The 21,611-nt window shown below is 40.3% G+C and overlaps 1 protein-coding gene across 1 annotated transcript; it reads right to left on the minus strand.

Moving 5' to 3' along the window:
• Nucleotides 1–4,349: 4,349 nt before the first annotated feature.
• LOC139739295 (hydroxymethylglutaryl-CoA lyase, mitochondrial-like) lies at nucleotides 4,350–19,816 on the minus strand. Its single transcript, XM_071649911.1, has 7 exons — nucleotides 19,658–19,816; nucleotides 16,339–16,446; nucleotides 14,189–14,343; nucleotides 12,908–13,061; nucleotides 11,282–11,470; nucleotides 6,177–6,302; nucleotides 4,350–4,488 (listed from the first exon to the last, which is right to left on the minus strand). The coding sequence occupies exons 1-7, from the start codon at nucleotides 19,814–19,816 to the stop codon at nucleotides 4,387–4,389; spliced, it is 993 nt and encodes a 330-aa protein (XP_071506012.1). The 3' UTR covers nucleotides 4,350–4,386.
• Between the last annotated feature and the right edge of the window lie 1,795 nt (nucleotides 19,817–21,611).

Raw genomic sequence — 21,611 nt, forward strand, 5'->3', positions numbered from 1 at the left:
AAAATGATTTCTTTTTTGTCAGACTATTTAATTAGTAGACAGTTGTATTAAAATGAGGAACTTTAGATCATTTATGCTTATTTACATCCCAAATTTAGTGATATGTGAAGCAAAAATTGAAAATGATTGCCAGCTGGAATGGAATGTGGTGTTTGCAAGCACATGGAAACGTGTGCTTCCTCTTTCCATGTGCATGCAGTTTACCCTTTACCGTGCATGAATCCAGACTAGCAGTGCCCAGGGCAATCCACATGAATTATTGATTAAGCATTCATGTGCCTGGGAGCACAAGACTGACGCCTAGTCAACAGGTGGTTCAGGCATGTCTATTGTTCAGGGCCATTGTCAGCACACACTCACATACACATCATTGGTTCCTGTGCAAAGTTCATTTTAGTACAGAGGGTTAAAAATTGACCAATATCTGAAACCTTACTTCAAAATCAATCTTAGATTTAATGAAACTGATTTATGCTTTCACATTCAAATTACCTTCAACCAAATTGTACACTATTCAGCTATCATTTATATCAATGACAGTTTTATCGGATGAATGGTTTTTGAGCTATTAAAGATCAAAAGTGGGAAATGTTTTTTGAAACACCTAGTACATGCACTGTTACATTTTCATCAGGTTTTAGCATATTGTTTCAAATAATTTTGAAATCATGACACATATTTGATCAGAATTTCATCATTATCTGTGACCTGTATCATACATCACTCACTTTAGCTCTATCTTCTGTAAATTTTGTAATTTTGTATCACGAGTGTAAACGTATCTTTTTTCATGATTCATTTACATTTTTCAAACTTTATGCTGGTAAATTGTACCTCACTTCTTTTAGCTGCCTGTTGTAGCTGAGTATTCACTTGTGATCTTTATATTTTTGTGTTTGTGCATGCTTTTTTTTCCACATGCTTCTTTATTCTTGAATTTCAAGTTGCTCACCTTGAGTCAAAATCCTTCTTTGATTTTGCTATTAAAGAATGGTTACTTTATACACTATAAATGTACATACCACTTTAAGGCACAGAAATCAATTCTACAGGTAGGTTAGTGTTACATTGCCATAAAAAAGCCTCTATTCTGTGTCTGTGATACATAATGCAAATAACAATATACCCAAGTATTCCAAAGCCACAATCTGTAATACACTCACATAGTACACTGATCTACATTCTCAAAGCAGGATCAATAAAATACAATAAACCAATACCAATAAACTTAAGGCATGCCCCATCTAAACATTCGTTCTCGGCCCAATTTTGGGGGGCACTCCACTGTGCCCAAGTATAGTTCTGTTGTTGTTGTTTTTTCTGTTTTTTCTCTATTTGAGGTAGGGGAAATTTAAGGATATGAGGATGTAATGCATTACATAATATTTGTTAAATTTTGAGTTTAACATATATCAGTATACAGTATATTAAGATATATACAGATTTGATACTGCATATTTGATTGTGATGTTGGTATTGTATGATTATCATGTGTTTATTTGTATGTATGTGTTCATGCAGGGCCTCCAAGAACAACAGTGTTTAACCCACTGATGGAGCCACCCTGTGAAAATAAAACATATAAATAAATAAATAAATAAAAAAAAACACAAGCCAACTAGCATACAAGACCACCAATTTCTATGAACAAATAAATGCACGTTTCACTCAGTGTGCAATTATATTCTCAAACAGAAGTTTGAATACAATGTACAAGCTGTACTTTTATTGCACTATATGTTTTCCATTCTCACGATTATTTCCTTTTTTTCACATTGAACTTATGTAAAGTTCTGTCTACTGCCAGTGTTAATATTGTAAGAACATATCATTTCGACTTATACTGTTTTCATAGAGACTGCAACAAAAAATAAGAAAAGTAATGGACATGTTTCAATGGACTGTTTCAAAATCAGTTATTCCCTTGTGTAATTTTTATAAGACATATACACGAGAAAATGTTAAATTCTGAGCATTCTCTAGCTCCTAAATGCACTATAATGCCTCTTACCTGTAGAATTCATAACTCTGATGACAGGTAAAATAATAATTTCTCTTTCTTAACAATAAAAATAATTATGAAATATCATAGGAACTATACTTTTAATAATTATTATCAACACAATAATCATTATACCATGATGGTAAGGAACAAACCATCAATCTCAAAAGTTATTTTTAACCATAGTACATAGAACATTTTTTAAACATTAAAAAAAAACACCTTTCTAAGCTTAGTTTCGAACAAGTACTTCTGCAGAAAATGCATCCAGAAAAGGAAAATGTGTTTAACGTACTTGGCCTTTGACCACAACACAGACCTCATACAAAAATGATAAATGTACTAGTAGTTGTTGTTGTTGGGTTTTTTTTTTTCCATTCTCCCTTCAGGACCCCCATAGACTCACACATAAATATCGCTTGAATCACGATGCCATGAAAAATCTGTGGCTAAGAGATGAAGAGTGGTTTCTATTGCCAGAAAGCAATACAATCTGTGATTAATCTACAGGTCTATGTATTTTGAGAGGACCAACCCATCACCACGTACCCCCCCCCCCCCCACACACACACATAATGACATTGATCAAGCTATTTAAAATATGCTACAATACAATGTAATCTATCTCGAGGACAATAGAGAACCACATACATTGTACAGGTGTGCTTTTATTCCCTAATGTTTGCATTTCTTCAAGTCATCAAGGGAAGTGGGGCAGAAAATAACACGCTTTTTTTTTTCATCCAAGGACATTGAATTGAGGTAGGGTGCGTGCAGACAAGGCAGGATATGCACTGTGTTGGGTCCTCTAATCTCACAATACCAAGCGGCTTTCCAACAGACTAAATACAAAGAAAAGCTTCACACGTGATGGCTGCATGCTGCGTCCAACCTGTCTACACAGAAAGGCTGGAATGTCTTTGGTTCCGTGCCAAATGCTACACGACATCCAGACACACTGCAGCATTCAGCAGGTGCATCGATCTGTACGTGGTAGGAAAGTCTGCAAACACACATTATATACACACACACACACACACACACAAACACATTCACACACATTTTAACATCCTGCATCATTACAGCACTGAACAGGTGCCTATTCTGCCCATGTTGTCTCTCTGACCACCAACCATGGCAAGAAAGAAGTGAATTAGATCACTCAGTCCACTTCACATTTGAAAAATACAACCATACCCATACATGTACAACTCACTTGGTGTCATTCTCATTCTGAAATACTGAGGTGTTTCATGGTTTCAAAGCATTGCGTTTGATGAAAAACACATTGCAGCAGGACCGTTGGTATTCATGACACATATTCATTCTCAATTGTCGCACGTATATTTTGTGTAGGTTTGGAATACCACTCTAAATTCCACGGTATTGTGCAAAGGTTTCTTTGTTTGTTTGTTTTTTTTTTGTGGTGTATAAGCATTCATATTACAAAACACAGCATGATATACCACTGTATTTCACTGTCAGTGTGAATACATCTATTGTTGCACATAAACATCCAAAAAGCTGCTTACTGTTCCAACAGGCTCCACTTGACTTCCGTCAGTTTTAGTGAGCTATAGATCAGCGACGTGAATGCTAAGACAACCCAGCTTCCGCATTGGACAATGGTCACAGCTGTCTTGCGCATGTGCGGAACACCATTTTTTGCCTCATCAATGTCATATTAGCATTCACAGCGAAAATCTAAAGCTTGCTGTTACCTCAATGCGCGATGCCCTTCATCTGCGACCACTTCAATCAAAAGTTTCATTAGATTGTAATTTTCCAGAAATGAAGTTAAGCATTATGCCTCAAACCACTGGCACATTAAATGACATTTGGATGTAGGCCTACAGTATGCAAGCAATGGCTGCCACTTTTACGGCATGCCTTTGATCCATTTGAAAACATGATAAACAAGGGAGCTCTTCTGTCAACTTCTGGAATCAATGGCAGATTCAGAGGGTGGCGCACAGGGCACGCACCCCCTCTTTATTTTTTATTAAAACAATAGAAATAAGAAGATAAAAAGTGGAGAAGCGTGCCTCCCCTCCCCCCTCTTTAATTTGGCAAAGGCGCCTCCCCATTATGATGGAATTCCTGCATCATTCATGGGTATGGTACACTTTTGGAACAGCATGCGTCAAGCGATGTATCTCTGGCATGGGGTACAATGTGATACACTTTTGGACCATACTGGGAGGTGGTCCATTACAGTACAGTTTGCTCAAGGAGCATTCCAGTGCTCCTCTGGCAGGGGTATGGTATGTTAAAAAGGGGGCTCAAACATACCCTTAGTCTACACCATCACCAATCTATCCAGTGTCACAGGGCCTCCTCAAAAGTCTAAGACAGACAAACTTGCAGCAGCTTGGGCGGTTCTTTCATAGCTTGCTCATTGCACAGCCCACTTTGGAAGTGTTCTGCCTGCCTAGCTCCCTGGAAATGAACTGACCAACAGCAACAATCTTTTCCAGATTAACCCCCTGCAGATACAAGAACAGAATGAACAAAGAGAGAAATGTTTTGATTTCCCTTTTCCTTTAACAAAAAAGCTCAAACAAAAACAAAAAATCATGCTTTGTACACATACAATGGCACATTATATGGACAATTCCCAGCATGATTAGCAAAGGTGAACTGTAAAACAAATTTGAATCATAAGTAGCAAATATATACATGTAGGTGATGACTGGGGTGGGAGGGTGCATACACAATGGTTTATTCCACTAGATCTGGATTGTTTTCCTAGGCAAATTATAACCATCCTTAAATAGTATTTCAAACCCTGAGGAAAGAACATTCTGTATACTGTATAATTGAAACAACAGTACTTTCAGAGTAATGGGTACCGTCTTTGCCTCAAAATTGTTGTGGAGCCGTTTCTGCAACATCACCAACAAGTCTCCTTCAATATTAAACTATCAACCTACTCACAAAAATACACAGCTCCTGTGTCTTTTCAATTGCGTGTCCGAACTGTAGTACACACTGCTTTCCTCGTTGGCTATTTTATTCATATGAAACTGTTCTCATATGAGAGAACATTCCCGCAAATAATTTGCCTATGGCAGAATGTTACAGAAGACCCATTCTTGCAAGGTAGTGTTTATCAAATCCTCGAATGGTATTTGACTAATCCATATTACTATAAAAACCAGAAATTTTGGCATGCATTTTAATTAAGGGAATTTTGTGAGATTAAAGATATGGGAAATTAAAATGCATGTGAAAGTTCTTGTCTTCGCATTGGATGCCAGGGGCAATTCGAGAAGATTTTGTGCCACGAAAAAGGCCGTTGACTTCACTTTGCAGAAATTTCATGCCGTGAATAATTCTTGCTTTACTGTATTATGGTGACACGACATAATATGACAGTCTTGCACTATGATGAGCAAAATTACCATTTGGTGTTTTCCTGGATAAGGCACAGTTTCACACGCTGATATATTCATAATCACAGCAAGAAAAACAAAGTGGAAGCAAGTTTTCATGAATCTAATTACCGATAGTGGAAAACACAGATTAACAAAATGTTACAGCCAATATATTATCATTCCTCTTTAATTTGTCCCTTTTCATCAAAAATCTTCACTGACAGTGTAATTAGGATGAGTCCTCATCATTCTCATTGTGATGATGATGATGATGATAAAGCTAAAAATGACATTCATTCAAGTGCATGGCACAATGTGCTTGGTTACTACCGTTTGATGACTATTGCTAATCACCTGGCACAAGCCACAAGGGGTCGACATAATTCGCCCATTTTCTTATGTGGGTGGATAGGAGGACCACTTCACCGGGTTAAACACCCTGTTCTTTGCGATGAATGAATGAAGAGGGATCTTTTATGTGCATGAGTCGTGGCTAACGCACATATGTGACCCCCATTTATTATCCTATCCGAGGAACGGAGCATTTTGCCTCTTTACGAGAGAAGGAAAGCTTACACACAACATTACTCACTGAGACTCAGGAATCGAACATGGTACCCTTGGATCTGGAGGCAGACACGCTACCAACTGAGCTATATCACTGCCCTCATAAAAATGGCATTAATGAGGATGAAAGCAATGACGAGGGTAATTATCAACATAACTCTCACAGCTGTCATCATCGATTGCCATCATCAACATGATCGCACTGCATCTCCTACTGGACCAATACTCACAGTTTCGATTCCTAATCCGTTCAGCATGTACACCACATCCTCAGTTGCTACGTTCCCGGAGGCCCCCTTGGCATACGGACAGCCGCCCAGTCCAGCTACCGAGGAGTCCACAACAGTCACACCCATCTATGCAGGGGAATGTGAAAGTGATAAGATATGTTGAATACGCATTTAAAAAGGACGACACTTATGCATGTAAATGAATATGTATGTGAATATTCATAAAGGAGTGATATGGAATAGAAATATGATATGGATATGCATCAGAAAGGCATGATGCTTACTGCATAGGTCATATAATAGCGAGTCTAATTTCTCACGATTCAGGACTTCCCCACAATTTAGCGAGTGGTTAAATTCGCGAACGGGGAGTACAGTTAATGAACACAGAAATGTAAGTGTGCACATCGCATTATGGTCAGAATTAGAGTTGATATTTTTGCACATTGTTAAATTCACGAATGGCTACAGGCCCGCAAAATTTGCAAAAATAACCCCCCCCAAAAAAAAAAAAAAAATATATGGCGTATACAGTATGAATTTCCTATGGATGTGCATATGAATATTCACTATAATCACTATGAATATGCATTAATAAAAAAAGATACATGCCTTCAAGAAAAATACATTTGCGCCATTGTTGCCAACATTCACTTAACAAAATCAAGGAGGTTTCAAAGAGTGATCGGGAGACACCTGTGTGTCACATGCACACCCAAGGCCATACCCATTCCAAAATTGTGCAGCATTGTATTTTCTTTGTCAAGAAAGGAAAAAGATATACAGGGATTGTACGGCAGAATCAGGAAGGCTTGACAGCACTGTGTATGTGTGGCACAGCCGCAACTTGCTGTACATAGCTACAGGAGAATACTGCAAACAGCAAAATTACAGTATGCCCCCCCCCCCAAAAAAAAAAACAAAACAAAACAAAACAAAACAAAACAACAACAACAACAATCGTATTCCACATTGATAACTTTCAAAATAATGAAACAATATACATGCCATTTCAGGGTATGAAACTATAACTTCTTACCTACATTTTGCAAAAAAAAACTAGAAATGTCGCTACAGCGACTGGTTATACCCCCGCCAAACAACATTTCATAAGCTTTGGTCAAAACAACATTTCATAAGCTTTGGTCAAAAAACTGAGGAAGTAGTTAAATCCGCAAGATCTTTCCTTGATCTTCTGCCATTAATATGCCGTTACCATGGCAACATACTTTCGGGTACTGTCGAAAAATGCGTCTTGCACATCTACAACCAAAGGCACACATCTGTACCAAGTTTCATGGAAATTGGGCAAAAACTGAGGAAGTAGTTTGAAACACAAAATTTTCCATCATTTTGGCTCATAATATGTGAGCTGTTACCATGGCAACATACTTTTTGTCACTGTCAAGAAATGTGTCATGCTGACCTATATCCTAAGACAAACATTCAATATGAATTCCATGAGAATTGGAAGAACACTGATGAAGCAGTTTTGCCATGAAGCATTTTGCCCTATATTTTACCAATAACATGCCGTTACCATGGCAACGCACTTTTTGCCACAGCGTGTGTCTTGCACATTAACATATTCAGATGAACATCTGTACCTAATTTCATAAAAATTGATCAAAAACTGTGGGAGGAGTTCGCGACGCAAGATTTGTACCCATTTTTGCCCATAATATGCCGTTACCATGGCAACGTACTTTTGGGTACTGTCAAAAAATATGTCTTGCACATCTACAACCCAAGGCACACATCTGTGCCAAGTTTTATGGGAATCGGTTGAAAACTGAGGAAGTAGTTCGCGACGCAAGATTTGTACCCATTTTTGCCAATAATATGCCGTTACCATGGCAACGTACTTTTGGGTACTGTCAAAAAATACGTCTTGCACATCTACAACCCAAGGCACACATCTGTGCCAAGTATTATGGGAATCGGTTGAAAACTGAGGAAGTAGTTCGCGACGCAAGATTTGCAACGGACCGACCGCCCGACCGCCCGCCCGACCGCCCGACCGACCGTCCGCTGATTCCTATATACCCCCTTCAAACTTCGTTTGGCGGAGGTATAAAAACATTCAATTTGGTTAAGTGGTCACAGAAAAATGAGGATCATTGTAAAGCATGTAATGGGCTTGTTTCTTCCAAGTTTAGCACTTGGATGTTCTTGGAACTGCATGTTAATGTGTAAACACAATGGACAAAACTTGGAGAGAAGGAATTCCTGACATGCTCTATAAAGATCTCCATTTCTCTTTGACCACTGAAGCAAATTGGATGGGGTCTTCTGTACAGTGTAGGTAATAAGTTATACAATGTAGTTTCATACTTTGAAATTGTATTTGGATTGATTCACTAGTTCACTGGTTACTGCTTCTCGCTACGACACCCCCAGATGGTGCAAGGTGATATATAAAGTATTAACCCGTTGAGGATGAGTCCCGAGTATACTCTGGCAAGTGTCATAGGAAATGCGTGTTGTAGCAAAATCACGCCATCATCAACGGGTTAAAAAGGCCTATCTCACTGGAGAAGAAGTTGCCACGACTATTGCAACTGATCGGGCTTGTGCGACTCAAGAGACAGAAAGAAATTGCTTGTGCTCTCACCGAGAAGGCGATTCAAGAGTGGTGTCTCAGATGCTCCAAACAAGGGCCTAACTTCTTCACTTTAAAAAGTACAAGTTTACTTTCATATACATGTGGATTGAGAGAATGCAGCAATACTACAGGAGAACGCGTTAGTGAAAGTTTGAGGATAATTGGACAAACCGTTCAAAAGTTTTTTCAAAGTGTAGCAAAATAGGCTGCTGAAAACTGCTTATCCAACAGCAGCGAGCCAATGTAGTAAAGTGGAGTCAAAAGGGAAATGAACTTTCAATCCTAGCAGAATCTTCATCAGAGGCAAAATGACAAACAGGCAGGGAAAGCAATCACATACAAGGACTACACAAAACAAGAACAGTCAGGGGAGGGCTAGGGACACAGAACAAAGAAAACAAAAGGGAAGGGTTGGAGGTCATGGGCAAGGAGCCCAACAGGTAAAAGGGAGGGGGATTAGAGCAGAGGGATGGACAGACAAAAGGCAGAGGAGGGTCAGTAATGATCCTGAGGACCAAGGGGGCAACCATTGAAGGATAAGGATGAATAGGGAGGCAACATCAAACAAGATAAGGAACAAAGGAGGGATAAAGAAAGAAAAAGAGTGAAATAGCAACAGCATGGAGGTGGGGTGGGGGGGGGGGGGGGAGACTGAGTAAGCAGTGAGCCCTAACCTGGTGTACCAGGGGGAGACAAAATGAAAGTGAGAGTCAACCAACAAATGCAAGTTACCAAACATATCAAAAGTATAATATAGAGTAATAATACCTGTTGGGCTCCTTGCCCATGACCTCCAACCCTTCCCTTTTGTTTTCTTAGTTCTGTGTCCCTAGCCCTTCCACGATTGTTCTTGTTGTGTGTAGTCCTTATATGTGATTGCTTTCCCTGCCTGTTTTCCCTTTTGTTTTCTTTGTTCTGTGTCCCTAGCCCTCCCTTGACTGTTCTTGTTTTGAGTAGTCCTTATACACTGTATGTGATTGCTTTCCCTGCCTGTTTGTCATTTTGCCTCTGACGAAGATTCTGCTAGGATTGAAAGCTCAGGCCCCTTTTGACTCCAAAAGCTTTTTTTCTGCGCAGTCACTGCTGGATGAGAAGACTACTACAATGTATGATGTCACATGTGTAGAACAATATAAGGAAAATATAAAGAGAATTCCAAAAAATTTCACTTCTTGAAAAACGTAGACATTGCACTGACTTGTTACTGACCTATGTGAAGGGTTACTGTAAAACATGATATATTCGCGGCATGAAATTTTCGCGAATTAGAGCTGACGGTTTTTATCATGGCATGAAATTTTCGCGAATTCCCACTGGTGTTCAATGCATATAGTGTAGACGAGAACTTACGCGTGCATTTTAATTTTGCGAATCTTGGCACTCGCAAAATTCGCGAAATTAAATGCATGCGAACATTCCTCATTTTACAGTATATTATTCCCCCTGTATCCTGAAAGAGGCAAATCAAGTGCTCTTTTAGTATGCGAGAAAAGTGAAAATATGTTGAATTTTCTTCATATTTTCTTTACAGGACTTAAGTTCTACCCACATTACATCATAAGCTGTAGTAGTCTTCTCATCCAGCGATGGCGGCATTTAAAACTTCAAAATTCATAAATTTTGAATGGATTGTCCAATTTTCCTCAAACTTTCACTGATGTGACCCTTTTGGGGTTAAGCTACAGGGGTGTCACCATGATGTGTCCAAGACATCTTCTCAGTCATGGAGACATTACCGCAACGTCTCCACATGGTCGCCAGTAGGTTGCAGTGGGTCTCCGCAAGGTCGCACAGAAGTCTCAGAGACGTTGCAGAGACGTCTCTAAGACTAACTGGAGACTGGAAAGAGTCTCTGGTATTTAAAATCAAACATGTTCAATTCTCTCGCAACTCAACAGCTAGTCTGCAGGAGACATCAAGGAAGCATAGCAGAGATTTCTCCATGACCAGCAAAGACTCGAGTCGCCGCCAGGTCGCTGCCCAGTCTCAACGCCAATGACAAACCCACTTTTCATAAGTAAGTATACCATATGTCTCCCAAAAGATATTACAACGGGACCCTCCGCAATGATTACTTTAAAAAAAGTGAATCAATCAAAATACAATTTCAGGGTACGAAACTATAACTTGTTACCCACATCTTACAGAAAACCCCATCCGATTTGCTTCGGTGGTCAAAGAGAAATGAGGATCATTGTAGAGCACGTCAGAAATCTCTTCCCTCCAAGTTTTGTTCATTGTGTTTGCACATAAATTTGCAGTTCCACAAGCATCCAAGTACTGAATTTGGAAGAAATAGACCCATGACATGCATAACAACAATCCACATTTCTCTGTGACCACTTTACCAAATTGAACGGGTTTTTCTGCAAAATGTAGGTAAGATGTTATATTTTTACACCCTGAAATAGTATCCAGACCGTTTAATCATATTGAAAGCTATCAATGCGGAAATCTGATTGTAATTTTTTCGGGGGACATACTGTCCAGTAATTCTCACCTGTAGTGCGGCAAGGATGTTGGCCAGGGCCTGCCCATAGGTGTCGTGGCAGTGGACGGCTACCCGCTCCACTGGGATGGTTTCTAGTACTGTCTCCAGCAGCGCCTGCATGGCACCGGGGGTGCCCACTCCTATTGTGTCTCCCAGGGATATTTCGTAGCAGCCCATCTTGAACATCCTATCAGCAACCTGCACCCACCACCAATGAATAAGATGAGCAAAGGCGCTTGTTACAGTGTGACTTAAATCGTCCATGGGGTGACAAGACTTCGTATATCAATAGGCAAGTATATCACAAAAAACCTGACTTGATTTTGAATATCACTAATACTGATTTGAATTTTAAAACAAAACAATGTTTCTACATTGCTGACATCAACATAGATGTTATCTTTTTGTAATTTTGATTAATTTCCGCCAAGCCAGCAACTCATTTCTACAGAACATGCATGCAATTTCCCAATAAAGAAGCCTTGCGTTTACGTCATCAGCAGAGCACACGCTTTAGTGCACGTATGTAAACTTCCAGAACGCGCAGCTAAAACTCCCAAGTTCATTTACCTTATACGATAAAAGATCAAAAATACTTCAAAAATCCATAAAAATTCAAGGATCACTACCAAAATTAAACTGTTCCTTGTGTCATTATCAACTTTTCCTGTAAATCATTCAAATCCGTTCACAACTTTTTGTGTTATTTTGCAAACACACAACCAACACCGATGATCACTTAACCTCCTTCCCTAGCGGAGGTAATAATGAAGTCCTGGAAGATCTGACAAACTCACTGAAGAGAAGAATTTTATAATTGTGCCCCTGCATCAAAAAACCAACAAAAAAGTTGCCAGAAATTAATTTTTAGATGTGGACAGATTCTGAACCAGTAAACTCTAAGCTTTAAAATGATGTCTAACTCAATACAAATGGACTTTCCTAACGTATGAAAATAATGGACAAAAAGTATGCATTATGGAAAAATGTGTACTGAGAAAAGAGGCTTTGAAGTCAAGGGTCTATTCAAGGGCTTAATCTCACCAAGCGGTACCCTGTGCAATGAATGAGACAAAAAACAGGATGTAAAACTCCAGGGCAACTACAATGATGGGATTATGGAATTACGTTACACTTTGACACACTCATTATGCACATTCCATTCATGAATACCGCTAACGTTTAAAGCCATACCATTATCTTTTTAGAAGTTACTAGTTGAAAGGGAAGAGTGCATAAAGGGTTTTAAGGAAATAATAAGGGACCCTTTGACAGTCATAATGACATTAATCAGCTAAAACACATTCTAGAAAAACTGCTAAATTATAGTTTCTGATTTGTCTTATGATCCCAAATTTTAGATTCATGTAGATGAAGGATTGCTCTATTATAAGATATAAAATAGTACAGATTGACGAGTAGGACCCATTTTACCTGTTTTGGGTCCTCACATAAAATGGGGGTGCACAGATTTTTGTTTGGTTTGTGATGCAAGGTCACAATTATGTCATAGCCATTTAGAGAGGTAGCTGATCTAATGCAACTACAGCTTTCCTGATCTCAAAACAGAACTCACAATATCCGTAAACATATATCCAAGAGGTCTCTAAAAACAGCAAATTTTTTAGTGCTCACCTTAGCAACAGCTGCCGGTTCGATCCTGCCTTCGTAGGGACACCCCAGCACGCAAGACACGTAACCTCTGACCTTGACATTTGCCTTCTGTGCAGCTTCCATCACGGCAGAAAATCTCTCCAAGCTTTCTTCTATTGAGCAGTTGATGTTCTTCCTGAGAAAATGCATGGAAATACACACCATAATCACAGTATATTATCATGCCGTGAAGGATGCAGTGAGACCATATTGCAAAGAATTTGTAACAAATTATCACTTAAAAAGCTGCTGATACTTGGGAGAAGTACAGCGCAAGGAGAGAATATGTTGCTACTGTGGACTTTTGAAGAGATAATCATAATGCAACACTACACATTGGCACTGGTCCAAGGGTCCCTGACCTGTAAAAATCACTGTCGGACCAGTAACATTTTCAGGAATAGACCAGTAAATCATGGGAAAACTGGGTACCTACTGGTCCAACAGACAGGTCGGACCAGTAGAAAAAATGGGCGAGTGTGAAGCCCTGTAAAAAGTAATGAGTAGCATTTCAGAGCACTTCAAATGGCTTCTGTCAAAGGATGTAGTCTTGGGAAAATCTTGAAACATTATATAAATTATAGACATTGCCTGTAAACTCACTATGAGCCAAGAACTTATTTTGCACTGTTGAGTAGGATTCAGAACTAAAAAGATGCCTTTTTTCCTAGTAATGATAAAAAATATCTATCTTTAAAGTAAAAATTGCATTAAGTTACAATAACTCAGATGAAAAAAAAATGATGGCCAAACAAAAGATTGAATCAAGACATGGTCTGTCCTATTTTAGTTATTTCTACAAACATTATCCTCGGCAGATACCAGTACTTCAGCGGTACTTCGAAATCTGCTTCATCTCCACATACACGACCGCAGGCAAAGTAATTTTCCTTTCAACTGCATTCCAAGACATTCAAGTCCTCTGAGAGTGTCACTAACAAAGAATTTGACAGGTTTTGGGGTCCTTACAGGAAATTGGTAGGTTTTGTTGTTGTTGTTGTTGTTGTTGTTGTTGTTGTTGTTTTGTTTTGTTTTTGTTTAGAGAGAGAGTGCATCGTTCAACAACTGATGATACAAGAAGATGCTATAAGGCATTGCCATGACAACCAAAGATCGACATTGACCCCAGTAACTACTGGCTCCAAATTTATTTTGGGCAGTCAAGGCCTTTGGAGCCTACAGAGCTGTCATAAAACTTCTTTTATTGGCAATGGTAACACCAAAGGCATCAAGAAAAGTCAGACGAAAGGTCGCGACCCATACTTGCTGAAGGATTCTGAGGCTGCCCCAAAGATGGCCACTTCCTCGGCACCTGCCTCAAGGGCCGACTGGAATCCCTGCAGGTTGGGGGTCAAGACGGGGTAGCTCACATCAGGTCTTCTCGTGATTCCAGTCAGCACTTCTTTGTGATCACCCATCTGTTGTACACAAAAGAAAAAATGACAAGATGTCATACATAGTGGCAGGCCAAGACTATGCAACATTCCCAATCAAGTATCATTGACTGACCATCAACTTCGCTGTTTTTTGTGCAACCATATCCAGCAACAAACTAGCTAGTGCTATGGCTTTCTCCTCTACAGCTCCATAAATATGGAACACAGATCATACAAAGAACTGTGTCTGGTCTTCAAGGAGACAAAGGAATCATCTATTCTTTTTCCTTCCTTTGCATGCCCACAAGGAATGACTGAAACCATCCTGTAGCTACTGTACGAGCTGAAATTTTCGCGTACAGATATTTTCGCGAATTGCTACTTGGAGGACATTTTCGAGTGTTGTTAATTTCGCGGTTGCGAGGGTCTACCTGAACGTATTATTTGCGTGTTGTTATTTTCGCGGCTCAAAGGCGATTCCCGAAATTTGCGAAAATTAATCCACCGCGAGAATTTCAGCTCGTACAGTATACATGAACCTTTAGTCCCTGCCTGCCAAACTACATTTGTACTTGCATACAAACAATATCTGTTGGGCTGGAGAAAAGATTCTCTTCCTTTTTTGGCTGTTTAGTTTTGCAATTCTTCTAATAGGCAATAACTCATTGAGGGCTGGCCATCAGCTTCCCGAGGGGAAATATATATCCACATAAACCTGTTTGACCCTTTATTTGCCCAGGCACTGAGCTCAACTTGACCTAGTTGTACAGTTAGCAAGCCCACTCAGGTGTAACAAGTGTGCCCCAGTCCAACAGGAAAGTTATGGTGACACAAAAGGGACAAGCAGGATTAGGTAATCTTTAATCATTGACAATTAGTTTCCGTACCAATCTGCAAAGAAAGCACTCAAGCACTGTATTAAATGGTTTGCTACAATTGCCAACTTGTCAGCACACAATACTGTGAGATGTGAGGCCTATATTGCACCCACTAATTCCCCATGTTCAGTGCATTGCAAAGAACATGATAATGTAGACATATAGCAACATAGAATATGACATACATGTACAGTATTACACATACCAAATACAGTTGAACCTCTCTTATCCGGCCTCCCTTTATCCGGATCTCTCTATTATACGGACGCAATATCGCCGTGATTTTTTTTAAAAATAATTACGGGAGGAAAGGGGGATTCCCCAACTCCTTGAGAACTCCTACACAAACACACACGAATTACATATTACTTCCAACATGATTAACATACATTACATCAAATTTCCTTCCAAATTGCTTACCTTCAGACATTTTAAGATCCCCAAACATCCCCAAATGTAACAATGAAAAGGTTGCAGTATACACATTACTACATGTGGTACTACAATGGGCTACATCAGTACATTGTACATGTGTATAGTATATGTACATGTATAAAGCATTGAGTCTCCCATATCCGGCCAAATCCCTTCCAATCCGGATGAGCCCCGGTCCCGACTTGTCCGGATACGAGAGGTTCAACTGTAAAAGAATCAAGGGCAAACAATGTCCGGCTATTTAAAACTCCAGGCCTTGTACAAGTAGCATGTAAGCTTGTTAAATGCAGTACTGAATTAAAAGCAAATGGTTTTGAGAGGAAACTACCAATAATACAGTAATGATACCGGTACTCTGTTTTCAATGAGCTACACTTGTAGTACCCAAGCATGTAAAGGTGTGCTTCTCAACCAGTGGGCTGCAGCCAAATAGCGGGCCATGAACTCTTGCAGGTGGGCCACAATGTCGGCCAAAAATGAAATAAAAAAGGCTCATGATTTGATCTAACTTGGGCTCGATAAAGTCTGTAGGAGCCAAAGTGGGCTTCAAATCGAAAAGGCTGTGAAGCTTGGATGTAAAGCATCTATGCAGGTATTACAATTACTATCAACTACACCCAAAACTCGCTGAATACAAAAGGTGTGTAAAGATTGATTCTTGCAGTCTAAGTAGATGAACATTATGAAGTTTAACAAACTTAAGTTTAGAAGCCATGAAATTTACCTGTGGCACCCATTTTGGTGATACAAAGCTTGTTGCCTCCACCACACTCAGTCCTGTGTCAGCCAAGCGATCGATGAGCTTGATCTTTGTCTCAGTCGGAACAACAACCTGGCTCAAAAAGATGAGGAATACACACAAACACACACACACAAAGAAAGAGAGAGAGAGAGAAAGAGAGAGAAATTAGACAATTTCTTGCCCCCCCCCCCCACTTGCCCTACAGCAGAGCATCTCAAACATAAACATGCTAGCTCTTTCCATATTCTTATTCTCTGTGAGAATAAACATAGAAGATACAGTACTCTAGATTCCTACATCAGTAGCGTATAAGAGATGTCTACATGCAGTGCATCTACATGTTGTATGTATTCACAAAAAAATAACAGAAAAAAATATGTGTATCTACCGTCTGTCTCTGTGTGTCTGTCAGTCTGTGTGTGGTCGTGTGCATTCTAGTAACTGGAGCACTTCTCACCAGACTTCATTCAACTTGCCATAAATCATCTTTGTACACCGATCTTTTGCTCCACTGCACAGTTACTTGAAGGATTCATCACATAATATTATTAGGTGGCTAACTTGTTTCAGATTGCACAGGCAAGCACACACCAAGGGCGCCATGATTGCTCATAAGGCAGTGCCATATAAAGAGAGTCTGGCCAACTCAGTTTTCGGCATATGAGTTTTGAAGCCTGTGATTGGTCAAAACAAGTCCCATTATAATTTGTGGAGCCATGTCGTTACGAATTTGCATTATTATACGTATACGCATATATTCATTGTTCACTGGTACTTTCCGTTGTTGGTTTGCTTTCATTATTAGGTGTGAGTGTATAAGCTAACCCTCTTACGTGTAATACGCTGGGGAACGGCATGGCGTCCAATTTACCAGATGCCCAGACTCTCTTTATATATCTACGGCACTGTCACAAATTAAAAAGTCAAGAGTGAGTCGTTTTGAGCAATGAGAGGGTTACGGGTCGACATGAAATTTGATGTCAATATCAATGCTTCCTGATGACTGATTTGGTATTTTGGAATTGTTTATATGACTCCCGAGTCTGAGTGAGTAGAAATAAGCAATAAACAGAAAACCTAGAGGTCTAACATTAAATCTACAAAGAACAAGGGTAATTTAAGTATAATTTAACTAAACCGGCCATATCCGGGACCTGATCCTGTGCTGTGATTTGTGTGAATTTGATATAATTTGGCTAAGTTAGTTTGATGGGTCCGGCGCCAGCAACGCGGAAATTGAACTTGAACTTGAAGTAAATTTAGATTTCTAACGTTGGTTAGATGTTCTAGATCTAGAGTCTAGTCTAGAGTAAAATACTCCGTTTGCGGCAGGTTAAGGGTTTTTTCCACACTGTAAACAAATCAGGCAAATTATCTTCAACCATTTCATATATCATAGACAAGATCATTCATTAATGCTATTGTTTTCATTAAAAATTTGATCAATGACAAACACAGTTTTCATGATTTACCAGGGCAAAACCCGGCACAATTTTCACCGATATGCGCCATAGGAGCTCTGCTTTGCGGCTTGATGTACATGGTACAATCCCTATGCAATACGCGCGTGCTCCACGATCTTCAGCTGAACGCCTTCACATGTCTCGCGAACATTGCGTAAGCACCAATTCCCATTGCGAAAGCATGTGAAAATAGCGGGCGCACATGCACTGGCTGCAAACAGGATCGCAATTCTGGCGGTGTTGTTGATGTCTTTCTCGTGTTTTTCTCATTTTTTTTCGATGGTAACATCCACTTTCCGAAAAAAATGGCGGCCCACATCGGCTCGCGAAAGTTCTATTTTACGTGAGGATATGTTTTCAAAATCCACGAACATTGAGAAAACGACAAAAAATCCAGTTTCTTGGACCATTGTTTCTTAACTACATGTAGTGTTTATGTTAAGAAGTACCAAAAATTAAATTTTGGATGCGATATGTTGTCATTTAGCTTAGGTGAGAAAATTTCACTTTTGTCGGAAATTGTGCCTATTTTATTGGTTGGTTTTCGTTGGTTGGTAGTGTCAGTATATGTGTAGTGTGCATTTAATCGTGCAATACTGTGTTTAGCGGTATACTACCGAGTATGTTGTACCTGCCGCGAACGGGCGCACGGCCGCATACTGCAGCAGTTACTCTAGATCTAATGTTCGTATTTTACTGTCGATCTAGAGTAAAATATCCCGTTTGCGGCAGTTTAAGCATTGTTAAGGGTTTTTCCAACTTGTAAACAAATCAGGCAAATTATTTTCAACCATTTCATATATCATAGACAAGATTATTCATTAATGCAATTGTTTTCATAAAAGAAATTTACCATTGACCAACGCAGTTTTCATGATTTACCAGGGCAAAACCCGGCACAATTTTCGCCGATAAGGGCGATATGCGACGTAGTATTTCTGCTTGCGGCACGCTGTACAATCCCTACAAAGTGTATGCAATGCGCGCGTGCTCCGCGATCTTTAGCTGAACGCCTTCACATGTCTCGCGAACATTGCGTAAGCGCCAATTCCCATTGCGAAAGCACGTGAAAATAGCGGGCGCACATGCATTGGCCGCAAACAAGATCGCAATTCTGGCGGTGTTGTTGATGTCTTTCTCGTGTTTTTCTCATTTTTTTTCGATGGAAACATCCACTTTCCGAAAAAAATGGCGGCCCACATCGGCTCGCGAAAGTTCTATTTTACGTGAGGATATGTTTTCAAAATCCATGAACATCGAGAAAACGACAGAAAATCAAGTTTCTTGGACCATTGTTTCTTAACTGTTATGTTAAGAAGTACCGAAAATTTCATTTTGGATGCGATATGTTGTCATTTAGGTGAGAAAATTTCACTTTCGTCAGAGATCGAGCCCATTTTATCGGTTGGTTTTTGTTGATTGCTAGTGTGTTAGTATATGTGTAGTGTGCATGTAACAGTGCAATGCAGTGTTTAGCGGTATATTACCGTGTATGTTGTACCTGCCGCGAACGGCTGCACGGCCGCTTACTGACGCAGTTACTCTAGGGTTTTTTCTAGTTGCCTACCGTGATTTATACTAAGATCTAGGTCTACACTTTCTACATGGATACGACGGTGCATTAGTGCCCAGAAGTTGTACCATCAGTTTTAATCAAACAAATATAACAGAATTATAAGAAAATAAAACGAATATAAATTAACGTTATGGTTTAACTTTCTAGACCCTATATTATAAATTGACAAATTGCCAGAAGCCCGACACAAAATTGAATGCGTGGGACTGCACATTACAAGACGGCATAAGTAATAACTGTCGTATCTTCATTCCGCCGTTACCTTTTCGTTTTGAAGACCGTCACGTGGACCGACCTCGACGATTTTCACAAATTTTGGCAAGTGTGCGTCCTTCCCCGTAAAAGAAGCTGCTCCTCTCCTCAAAATCATTTGAGATACGATTTCGGCGCAGGCCCAGAATCGACTCATGCCGGCGGCCATGTTGACTCTTGCCTTGACACTGTGCTTGACACTCGTGAAACGAACGTCGAATTGTCATCACGTCACACGTCCATACGTCATAAGCACAGAAGAGTTCATAATCTGTGGTCATATGCACGACGACTGAAACGATGTCAATCAATCCATCATGTCAATCCAGGGGCGTCACCAGCTTTTTTTCAAGGGGGGTGCGTTTTGACACTAAATGTTTACGAGATTTTTTGGACAGACATTTGGAATATAGGAAGCTCTCAATCCCTAGACTTTTACTGTTTTTTGAGGGAAACCAAGCGGGGAAAGGGCACCGGCGCGCCGGTAGCTAGGATTTCATCTTGGGGGGGGGGGGGGGGGGGGGGGGGGGGGGGGTGGGGGGGGTAGTATGCGAGGGAGCGAGCAAGGGTGGGGGGACGGTGTGGAAGTGCCGGAGAGGGTTGTACCCCTTATAAATGGATTATGGAATGACGGTGTGAAACGACAAATTGCTCGCAGCGATATCAGGGGCATCACGACTACATGCGAGCGAGCGGAGCGAGCGAGCTTGAAAATTGTGACATGTTACAGTCCAAAAAGCTGCCGTTTGTAGCCATTTTTTTTTTTTTTTTTTTTTTGCTTTTTAGATTAAGGGGGGCGCATCGGGCGCAACTACTGGAAATTACTGGCAGCAACATCAGGTGAATGGCATAATAATCAAATGCGAGCGAGCAAAGAGAGCGAGCTTGGAAATTTTGACATTTTACAGTCCAAAAACTGCCGTTTGTAGCCATATTTTTTCGCTTTGGAAATAAAGGAGGGGTGGGGCGCAACGGGCGCAACTGCCGGTAATTACTGGCAGCAACATCAGGAGAATTGCATAACAATTAAATGCGAGCGAGCGAACGAGCGAGCTTGAAAATTTCGACATTTTACAGTCCAAAACTGCCGTTTGTAGCCATATTTTTTTGCTTTGTAAATTAAGGGGGGCGCACCGGGCGCAACTGCTGGCAATTACTGGCAGCAACATCAGGTGAATGGCATAATAATCAAATGCGAGCGAGCAAAGAGAGCGAGCTTGGAAATTTTGACATTTTACAGTCCACAAACTGCCGTTTGTAGCCATATATTTTCGCTTTGGAAATAAAGGAGGGGTGGGGCGCAACGGGTGCAACTGCCGGTAATTACTGGCAGCAACATCAGGAGAATTGCATAACAATTAAATGCGAGCGAGCGAGAGAGCGAGCTTGAAAATTTTGACATTTTACAGTCCCAAAACTGCCTTTTGTAGCCGTATTTTTCTTTGCTTTGGAAATTAAGGGGGGCGCACCGGGCGCATCTTACTGCTGGCAATTACTGGCAGCAACATCAGGTGAATGGCATAACAATTAAATGCGAGCGAGCGAAGAGAGCGAGCTTGAAAATTGTGACATCTTACAGTCCCAAAACTGCAATTTGGAGCCATACTTTTTCGCTTTGGAAATAAAGGAGGTGGGGGGGGGGGGGCGCACCGGGCGCAACTGCCGGCAATTACTGGCAGGAACATCAGGAGAATTGCGTATAACAATTAAATGCGAGCGAGCGAGCGAGCGAGCTTGAAAATTTTGACATTTTACAGTAAAAAACAAACAAACTGCCGTTTGTAGCTATATTTCTTTGCTTTAGAATTTAAGGGGGCTCATCGGGCGCAACTGCTGGCAAATACTGACAGCAATATCAGGAGAGCATAATGATTACATTCGAGCGAGCGGAACGAGCGAACTTGAAAATATCACATTTTACAGTCCAAAAACTGCCGTTCTTTTCTTAGCCATATGTTTTTCGC

The sequence above is a fragment of the Diadema antillarum genome, unplaced genomic scaffold (genome assembly GCF_040938485.1).
Source record: "Diadema antillarum isolate AM-2024a unplaced genomic scaffold, OU_Dant_1.0 seq00000793_RagTag, whole genome shotgun sequence".
Classification (NCBI taxonomy): Eukaryota; Metazoa; Echinodermata; class Echinoidea; order Diadematoida; family Diadematidae; genus Diadema; species Diadema antillarum.

Coding starts and splice junctions, on each gene's coding strand:
- LOC139739295 (XM_071649911.1), bottom strand. CDS start 19,816: ATGGCCGCCGGCATGAGTCGATTCTGGGCCTGCGCCGAAATCGTATCT. Junction 14,344..16,338: donor CACCAAAATGGGTGCCACAG/GTAAATTTCATG, acceptor TGTGTACAACAG/ATGGGTGATCACAAAGAAGT. Junction 11,471..12,907: donor AACCGGCAGCTGTTGCTAAG/GTGAGCACTAAA, acceptor TGGTGGGTGCAG/GTTGCTGATAGGATGTTCAA.